Raw genomic sequence first — 10,011 nt, 5'->3', positions numbered from 1 at the left:
TGGATACATAATCTTCCATGCTATGTCATTATTTTAAAACCTTTCTTGCTTTTAACTAACAGAATACGAAGTGTTATTGCTGAACCCGTAGGCTGTGATATTACAGCCGCTAAAATAAGACAGTCACGGCTATACCTTTGTGCACTTTACAAATAATTCTAGAAGTACAGATTCAAAACTGCCCTTGAAAAGATTGTGCCAGTTTACAATCCTATTAACAGTACATGAGAGTGTCCTTTTCTAGGGGGCTTTAAACAGATTCCCAGGTGCCTCCCTGGAGATCAGATGTAGTGCGTCTGGGATGGAGCCCAAGAATGTTTGTTTTTTTAAGCTCCCAGATGGTTCTAATGATCAGAGAGGTTTTGGAACCACACTCTTAGATTACTAACAAGTTGTTTGGGACCATTTCCAGTAAATTATAAAGGAAACTGTAAATACTTCATTTGTACTTCTCTGTTTTAGACTGTTCCTAATTACAGCCCTCCATGGAAACACGAAAAGGCTCTGCTGCTGCTGTTTCAGGCAGTTCAATCAGAGCAGAACAATAAATAAACCACGTCAGGAACCTTCGAGCAGCTTTTATTGGCACAGCCTACGAAAAGGTGTGGTAGCCATTCTGGGCAAAAACCTGTATCCCAGCAAGCTGTTCAGTGTTATGTTTAACACACCACCGAACCAGAAAGTTTAAGTTCCTGAAACAGACACCCCAGGTCACTAAGAAGCTCCAAAACCAATAGGTTAAGCCCTGCAGCTCTGTTAAGACCTGAAAGGCAAACACACGCAAGCAAACACACACACACACACACACACACACACACACACACTCCTTGATGTGCATCCTTGTTATGGGATGACTAGAAAGGTACGCAATGGTATCCAGTTTTTTTAGGTTGACTCCAGTTCATCCCCCCATTACAAGGAAAATGCATTTCAGTAGTGGCACTGAAGTCTCCAGGCTGTGTTTGCCTAAGCAGTTTTTGCTTAGGACGAGTGGTGTCATAGGACATGATCATCAGGATGGTACAGTTCACTCATCAGGCGGTAGATGTAGGAAGGTGCGTTCCCACCAATGTTGGAGATAAAGAGGGTAATGAGCTCTGGGGGAACATAGTCAAACACAGGGCAATGAACGCTGACTTTCTCCAGAATGTCCCCTGAAAGGCAATCACAGGTTATAAGATAAAATTGAGGATGTTGCTCTAATTGGTTTAGTAGCATATAGATTCTAGGCTCAATAATGCAGGCATACGTGCTACCCCAAGGAAGGGAAGCTGCGACAAATGCAAACCAGAACAGATGACTTCAGATCATGGTACTTCCTGTTTAAAACTACCCAATGCTTTTCTTTAGCCCTTAGAAAAGAATTCAAACGTGGGATTGCAACCTTCAAGATCCCACCACACTACATCAATTACAAATCATACCAGTCTACTTCTTGCCATTTTCTTCCCAAATGGCTAAGCATGTACCTAACTCAGTCCCTCTGCACCAATGCCTGGAAAACTCTCCCTTCGACCTTCACGTGGGGCTCTACGCATTCAGAACTCAGCTGAAATGTCATCTCATTAAGACACTTCTCCAATCTAAGGTAGTCTCCTAGTCACTTTCCATCTCATCATCATTTTTTTTTCTCGAAAGCATCGCATGACCTGACATTTCCTTGTCCATCTGCTGCAGCAGAACGTAAGCCCTGTGGGGAGCAGGGCCTATCTGTATTGTTCATTGTTATGTCCCTAGTGCCTAGAATAGTGCCAGGTATATAGTTGGTGCTCAATAGATGTAAATATTTCTGAAAGAATGAATATTTACATAAGTGGATGAAGTTATTCAACTTCCAAGAAGAATTAGCACCCCAAATACTATGCTTTGCTCCCAGAGGGTGTTTAAGGCCATGTTAACTTGATGAGGCTCACTGAACACAGCTGCTGCCTCAGAAGTCAGAGAAAGGACCCCAACACACAAAGGGTATCCAAGTTATAGGCAAGTTGTATAAGTCAGAACATTGCAGAGCCCGCTTCCTTTGGCAGCCACATCACCAAAATGACTTCTGACAGCAACTGAAGACAAGTACATTTCCCACTGGGTGGTTGCCTGTGTCTCAAACAACATGCAAAGCCGAACCCAGTCAATGCTGGGTGATCCAACCCACCATAGCCCCAATAACTCACCGAAAATAGATTAGTCAGAACAAAAGGAACCTAAACTAGATCAGGTCTCCAGGTACTCTAAGTGCTGAAGAGAACAGTCCCTACAATAAGTATGATAAAAAGCTCAACCTGATAGCATTAAGTCCCATTGACCACCAAAACCAAAATTCCAAATACACACACACACACACACACAACTTTTTTACCTTCTGTGAAGGGCAGAACTTCTTCAGGAGCCACAAACTTATGAAATGAATCTTCTTCATTGGGGAACTGGAAAAGAAAAAAAATTAAAAAAAAAAAAAGACCCAGCAATTCTATTTCTAGGTATATACCCAAGAGAAATTTAAAAAATGTATGTTCACACAGAAATGTGTACACATATGTTAATACCAACATTATTCACAAAAGCCAAAAGGTAGAAATAACCCAAATGCCAACCAAGAGATGAACAGATAATTGTGGTATATCCATACACTGGAATATTATTCAGTCATAAAAAGAAACCAAGTACTGTGCTATAACTCAGATGAACTTAGAAACCATTATGCTAAGCGAAAGGGCCCTTATTGTATTCCTTTCATGTAAAATATCCAAAATAGGCCTGGCTCAGTAGTCGGAGTGAACCCATGCACCAAGAGGTCACTGGTTCAATGGGTTTTGGACTTGATCCCCAGTAGGGGGTGTGCAGGAAGCAGCCGATGGATGTTTTTCTCTCATCAATGTTCCGATCTCTCTCCCTCTCCGTTCCTCTTTCAAATCAATAAAAATGTATTTTAAAACAAACCCCCCCCCCCCCAAAAAAAAACCCCATACAAACAAAATAGGCAACTCCACAGAGACAGAGCAGATTAGTGATTACTAGGAGATGAGGCTAGGGGAGAAAAGGGAATGATTACTTAATGGGAACAGAGTTTTTTCCTCGGATGTAGAAAAAGTTTTGAAACTACAGAGTGGTACGTGCACAATGCTGTGAATGTAATAAATGCCACTGAACTGAACATTTTAAACTGGTTAATTGCATGTTATGTGAATTATACCTCAATTAAAAATATAGAGACCTATAAATAGATTGACATTTTCAAAGCAAATAGTTTTTATCACTAATGAAATGACTCTTCAGTTAGTAACTCCTATTCAGGCTTCAGAGGACAGTCCTTGGAACTATGACAAATAAAACAAATTGTATGTTCCTACTTTTAACTTGCTTGGCATTCTGAAAAGTGGTCAGGGTGATGAGGAGTGGTGGCAATGTAAACAGTGGGCCTTCCCCAACTATGTATCGTCTTGACCTTACAATTTTGACTTCTTAAAGCTGACAGGTTATAAATATCAACTGTTTTTCCTGGATCACGACTCATGTGGCTTTTTCCAGCCTCCACTGGATCTAATCCATTGAGTCAATGCAGATAAGAAAAGTCCTAGAGTAGGTTGAAGGCCCAGAGTTCAAGCTTACCCTTTGGCTTCCTTATCTCTGTTCAGGGCAGACAGACATACCTGTGGGGAAAGCTTGAACATAGGGGCACAGACGATGAGTGGGGTGGAATGGTGTTTTGCTGCCAATGCTAGAGTATGAGTTCCTGTTACAGCTCTCAGGGCACCATTTGCCAGGATGGTCTTCGTGCCAATGATCACCTTTAAGACAGGAAGAAAAATGAGACAGGAGGGAAGGCGGGGGAGGGTGGGTAGGTGGGAGGTAATCAACCAAGGACCTTGTATGTATGGCCCATGGACACAGACAATGGAGCGGTGAGGGCCTGGTGCTGGAGGGAGTCAGTGGGGGGAAAAGGGGGACATATACTTTCAACAATAAAGAATTATTAAATAGCCCTGGCTGGTTTGGCTCAGTGGATAGAGCGTCAGACTGCGGACTCAAGGGTCCCAGGTTCGATTCCGGTCAAGGGCATGTACCTTGGTTGCGGGCACATCCCCAGTGGGGGGCGTGTAGGAGGCGGCTGATCGATGTTTCTAACTCTCTATCCCTCTCCCTTCCTCTCTGTAAAAAATCAATAAAATATATATTTTTTTAAAAGAATTATTAAATAAAATAAAAAAATGTGAGCCATCCTGGGATAAAGCCTTAACAGGGCCATTGGGCACAACAGCCTAACTGCTCAGGCCTGAGTCTTGGCCTCCTGAGGGGTCACATAGAATAGAAAGAAAAGGATTTAGGCGTAGGACCACAGTTCTAGCTTAAAAGTGGGTTCCCAAGGAAAAAGTGAACAAAGTATAGAACAGGAAACTGCACTATCTACTTTTAGCCTTGTCTCTAAAAATCTATGCCACACTTCCTGAGAAGTGGGGAGCTTTATTTTCCATCTACCACCGCCAAGCTCTCTGAGCATAAGGTGGGAGCCTTCTACTGGATCCCTAGTAGCTGACCTGCTTATAGTAGTCCCACTTCATTCTTTCAATGCTTTAACCAAAGAGAGGCTATTCCAAATGAGGACCAATGATATAGACAAAGGGAAAAAATTTCAGTTAATAAAGTTAAAAGGTTCAAGGATGTACTTTCAATGCCCGCGGCTCAGTGGTTGAGCGTCGACCTATGATCGAGGAAGTCACGGTTCGATTTCCAGTCAGGACACGTGCCCAGGGTACAGGCTCGGTCCCCAGTGTGGAGTGTGCAGGAGGAAGCTAATCAATGATTCTCTCTCATCACTGATGTTTCTATCTCTCTCCCTCTCCCTTCTTCTCTGAAATAAAATCAATAAAAATATATATATTAAAAAGGTGCTAAAACCTCTTCCCATGGATATTATAAAAGAAACTAAAAATAAATATTTTAGAGGTATAATATTCATAAATTCAACATAACATAACTCCAAACACACCCACCTTATTGACTCTTGACATCACAGCAAAAATGGCGGCATCAGTCATGACAGTTGTCTCAATACCTGCTTTAGCCAAATTGACTGCCATTTCGTGACCCTGCAGTAGGAGAGAAAGGCTGATTGATGCTGGGACAAAGAGTGAGAGAGAGTGAAAGACCTCTCAAATGTAACTGGATCTGGGGAGTTTTTTCATACTGAGCACACCCAACACACAATTTTCAACATATAACTAACTCATTTTTGTGCCTGTAGTAGGTATTCTTTGGTAAGCTGCAAGGAAGCCCAGAGAAAGCTAATAAATGTTTAATACTCCACAGCAGTGCCAAAACTGGAAATACTACTTGCTTGCATAATCAGGCATCGCTGATGACAGCTCCTGGCTCATTATTTTACAACATTCTGCCTCCTTATATATTTCCTTTCTTGAAACCTATTATTTATCTAGGGATTGAGGGAGGTTAGACTAAGACTTGGTCATCCTCAAGGTAATTTACTCTATTTTGATTCTTAAAAAAAAAACCAATGTTTATCTTTTGATGGACCCAGCAATTCACCCAACTTTCTTAAACCAATGTTTAAGCGTGTTCACCGAATGAACAACTTGAAAATGCCCTTCATCTTTTACTGATCTTCTCAATGTCTTGTATATCAATTCAAAGTTAGCATGGACCCCATCTATCACTCCGTTATTCTCTCCTCAGTTTTCATTTTTCTTGGCAACGCCAGCAGTCCCCCTACCTGACAGAACGGAGCACACTCTGCCACAATGACATGGAACTTCCTCTTCCGCGCAGCCTCTTTGAGGAAGGCCTCCACTGTTCGGGAGAAGCCAATGGTCATGATCACCTCATTCGAGTGGATGTGCTCCAGAGCCTGGGCTGCAATGTTCTCCGTTGTCCCTTCTGCAAAAACAGCCAGTTTTACAAGGAAAATATGAAACTGTCATGACATGACAGAGCACCAAAGGGGACGTGTGCCCATCACACAGACTGCCCGCCTAGCTGATGTTGGTAACACGGGGTTTACAAACTTAACATGAAATGTCACATTTTCTTAAAAACCCTGCTCCTCTGAGATCTTCTGTCTCCCACGTTCTCAGCCTGCCCTCCTTTTCAGCAGTGCCCCCTCATCATCAACTCAGCCCCCTGCCCTGGCATGACACCAGCTTCCTTACAAATGATTTTGAAGACAATGACTTCAGGCAAGAAATGATCCATTCTGGGAAATCCTCCAGCGAGCGCTGAGCATGGGGTAAACCGAACTTCCCCTTAAAAAAAAATCCTCCCAAAGGTGGCCACAGCACCTCCATCTGAGAGGGAGGCCACAGAAGAAAAATAAGGGAGGAATTTGGAAGCAGCAGCTCAGCGCACAGACAGACCCGGCTTCTTCCTCCCCTGAAGAACTCTGATTGTAGTAAGTACCTGCAGGTCTCCTGGTTCACAAAGACAAGGGGACTGGAGGTGGTCTGAGTGGGTATAAAAACCAAGAGGAAGTTTAGTGATGGAGGGTCTACTAACTATGGTTTTAGAGAGTTCATCTTCTTTAAAATGAAAATAAAGAAGGGGCTGGTTTTTCTCAGTGGTTAGAGCACTGGCCTGAGGACTGAAGGGTTGTGGGTTCGATTCCTGTCAAGGGCACGTACCTCGGTTGCAGGCTTTGTGCCCCATGCAGGAGGCACACAACCAATCAATGTGTCTCTCTCATCTTGATGTTTTTCACTCCGTCTCTCCCCCTCCCTTCCACTCTCTCTAAAAATCAATGGAAAAAATATCCTCAGGTGAGGATTAACAAAAATAATAATAAGGCCGGTCCTAGTGGAGTCTCTGCCACGGTGGATTTGCAATCTACAAAGGCTTGGTCTGGAAGGAAATGTGGAGTGGCTTACCTTAGTCCTACCTACCACCTGTTCCAACACCCCCTCATCAGGATGGAGGGGAAACCTCTGGAAACCAGAGCACTAGCGATCGCCATCTCTGCCGATGAGCAACTCCGAGGGCCTCCTGTTGTCCCCTCATTTTTCTGCAGCCTGTCCCGCCCACCTGGGGATCAGACTCTTACCCAGTTCCACAAGCAGCTCGTTAATCGCCTCAATGATGTTGGACTGGAGCTGGGCATAAGGAGAGCTGAAATCCTCGCTTAGGCCCCCCGACGTCAAGAGCTTGTGCAGGGACTCCTGCTGGTCGCTCTCGTCGCTGCGTCCGTGGAGTCTACGGAGGCACCAGAGCACAGAAGGCGGTGAGGAGGCGGTGTGATGTGTAACCAGACCTGTTCAGCTCCGATAAAGGCTCCCAGGGGCTCGCGCCAACCGCGTCCCTGGACCCAAGCCCGAGCCCCGGACGGGGTCTGACCTGCCATACTCCTCCCGGATGATCCGGAGCACTCTCCGCACCATGTTGCCCACGGTGGTCTCGGAGGGCTGCGCGGCCGTCATCCTCCGGCCCTCTCTGCGGATCAGCTCCATCAGCTCCCCTGGAGTCCAAGGCAGAAAGGGTGAGCAGAGCAAGTGCTCGGGGCGGCCGGGGCCACTCTCCGCCGGGAATGGAGAACGGAGAGCGGGGAGGGGTGCCGGGGAGCGAGGCCTGCCTCACCTGCGTTGCTCCAGCGGTGGTCCATGATGATCCGGCGCAGCAGTCCCAGCGTCTCCCGAGCCATGTCCTCAGAGCTGCGCTGCCCGCCGCCCCGCTTCAGGGCCTCCACGAAACTCTCAATCCTCTCCGACAGCTCCGAGGCCTTGTCCGCGGCTCCTGGCATCTTGAAAGGAGCCGCCGACACCGCGGAATCCCCACCTGCACGACCTCCGAGTTTGCACTTCCGGGACGGACCAGGTCGGCTTCCGCTCCGCGAGGAAACGCCAGTTGTGTACACGTCAGGCCCCGCCCCTAGCTGTCTGAGCCAATCAGAGACGCGGAGCTCCCGTTTCGTTACAGCCAAGGATCTGCAAGCCTCTGGACCAGAGAAGCGCAACTGGCCTTTGCTGGACCCTCCGACGCGACAGAGGTGATTCGAGAGTCCTCCAGAGCGTGGCCTGTCCTGTTGCTATGGGAACAGCCTGCGGCCTTCTTTCCTGATCCCCTGGCTCCGGTGACTGCCCCGTTTCTTGATACAGATGCTCAGATGCGCGTCCAGGGCCCACTGCCCGTGGGCAGACCCCCCCTTTATAATGCCGTGTTTGCGCCTGTGCCTCTCTAATAGATTCAGCTTCCCGGGCAGGAATCTGAATCTATTTCCCATACTTTATGGGAAAACCTGCTCTCTCTCTAAGATCAGGAACAAAGCAAGAATGTCTACTCTCACCATTTCTATTAAACTCATACTTAAAGTCCTAGCCATTGCAATAAGGAAAGGAAACATTTTAAAATATACAGAGTGGGGGGAAAAAGAAAACTATCCTTCCTCACAGAAGACATCTTCATCTACATAGAAAATCCCAAAGAATCAATAACAAAAATAAACAACTACTAGAACTAATAAGTGAATTTAGCTTGGGTTGTTTCCAGTCTTTTTTAGGGGTAGGTGAATATAAGCATATATATATACACACACATATACATATGTGTGTGTATATGTATATATATATATATATAATCTCCCCATCCCCAGTGGAACAGGTGAGTCATAACTATGTGGATGTTCACCTTTATGAATAGTGCTAGTCTTCCAAAGTGGTTAAATCAATGTATGCTTGCTCCCTGGCAGGCCTTAAAGAGTTCCAGATCTACATCCTTACCAACCCTTAGTATTATCAACTATTTTAGTTTTGGAGAATCATGTGGATGTAAAAGACTGTCTCATTGTGATCTTAGTCTGTTTTCCTAATTACTAAGAGTTGTTTACCTTTTCACATGTTTATCAGCCAAGTGTTTTTCTCCTGTGTGAAATATGTTTATGTGTTTTGCCTACTTTCTTTTGGCTTTAAAAATATATATATTTAATATATTCATAGAAGTTCTTTATTCTTTTTCAGTTATTTGTCTTATAAATATCTTCTCTCAGTTTATGCTTGTTTTTTTGTTTGTTTTGCTTTGGTTTTAATATGGTCAAATGTATCAATCTTGTCTTTCATAGTTAATATTTTATTATAATTAATGCCTTTTGTGTTTTATTTTAAAAATCCTTTTCTAATCCAAAGACATAAAGATAATCTAAATATTTCTTCTAAATATTTTAAAATTTTGCCTTTACACATAATTTGGAATTATTTTCTATGTAGGGTGAGAGGTGGGAATCCAATTTGCTTTTCTTTTTTCATTCTTTCTTCAGTGATTTATATATATTTCAGAGAGGAAGAGAGAGGGAGTGAGAGACAGAAACATCAATGATGGATGAGAGAGAATTATTGATTGGCTGCCTCCAACACACCCCCTGCTGGGGATCAAGCCTGCAACCCTGTCATGTGCCCTGACTAAATCAATATGAGAGACACATGAATTGGTTGCCTCTGCAGGCACCCGCCCCAACTGAGACCAAGGAGTAAACCTGCAACCCAAGTATGTGCCCTTGACTGGGAATTGGACCCAAGACTCTTTGGTGCTAGGGCAGACACTCTAACCACGGAGCACACCAGCCAGGGTAGCTCAGTAAAATTTTATAATTTCCTTATGTAGATCTTGCACATCTTGTTTGAGTTATTCCTATGCACCTTACATACTTTTGCCATTGTAAGCAATTATCATTGTTTTCATCATTGCCAAATTGATAGAGAAAAACATTTTTTAATTAGTTTAAATTTGCATTTCTCATTAATTATTAATCATGATAAACATTTTTTTCATGTTTATTTACCATTTGTTTTTCTTCTTATGTGATATATGGTAGACATCCTTATTGTCCATCCAATACCCTTCTCTTTCTTCCTTATTAAAAGAACTGAGTTTGTTTAGATTTTTACTCAGAGGGTAAGTGGTTTTAGCTTATGGGTAGATCCTGGTTCCATACTTTCACTCATTTTCTAGTTAGTGGGATATGACTGTGGTTCATTTAGGACTTTCTGGAGAGGTTTCCTGTTGTGGCGGGGGAGTGACGCGGGG

General features: G+C 44.0%; 1 protein-coding gene across 1 annotated transcript; it reads right to left on the bottom strand.

Annotated features, from left to right (window-relative positions):
- Positions 1-562: 562 nt before the first annotated feature.
- Positions 563-7,852, bottom strand: EIF2B2 (eukaryotic translation initiation factor 2B subunit beta). Its single transcript, XM_006778788.2, has 8 exons — positions 7,573-7,852; positions 7,333-7,453; positions 7,043-7,191; positions 5,723-5,886; positions 4,986-5,081; positions 3,645-3,782; positions 2,354-2,420; positions 563-1,154 (listed from the first exon to the last, which is right to left on the bottom strand). The coding sequence occupies exons 1-8, from the start codon at positions 7,733-7,735 to the stop codon at positions 997-999; spliced, it is 1,056 nt and encodes a 351-aa protein (XP_006778851.1). The 5' UTR covers positions 7,736-7,852; the 3' UTR covers positions 563-996.
- Positions 7,853-10,011: the final 2,159 nt, after the last annotated feature.

The sequence above is a fragment of the Myotis davidii genome, unplaced genomic scaffold, assembly GCF_000327345.1.
Source record: "Myotis davidii unplaced genomic scaffold, ASM32734v1 scaffold309, whole genome shotgun sequence".
NCBI classification, from domain to species: Eukaryota; Metazoa; Chordata; class Mammalia; order Chiroptera; family Vespertilionidae; genus Myotis; species Myotis davidii.
This window is presented reverse-complemented; position numbering and strand designations above follow the sequence as displayed.

Coding starts and splice junctions, on each gene's coding strand:
- EIF2B2 (XM_006778788.2), bottom strand. CDS start 7,735: ATGCCAGGAGCCGCGGACAAGGCCTCGGAGCTGTCGGAGAGGATTGAG. Junction 7,454..7,572: donor CCACCGCTGGAGCAACGCAG/GTGAGGCAGGCC, acceptor CTTGGACTCCAG/GGGAGCTGATGGAGCTGATC. Junction 5,887..7,042: donor CGAGCTGCTTGTGGAACTGG/GTAAGAGTCTGA, acceptor CTGTTTTTGCAG/AAGGGACAACGGAGAACATT.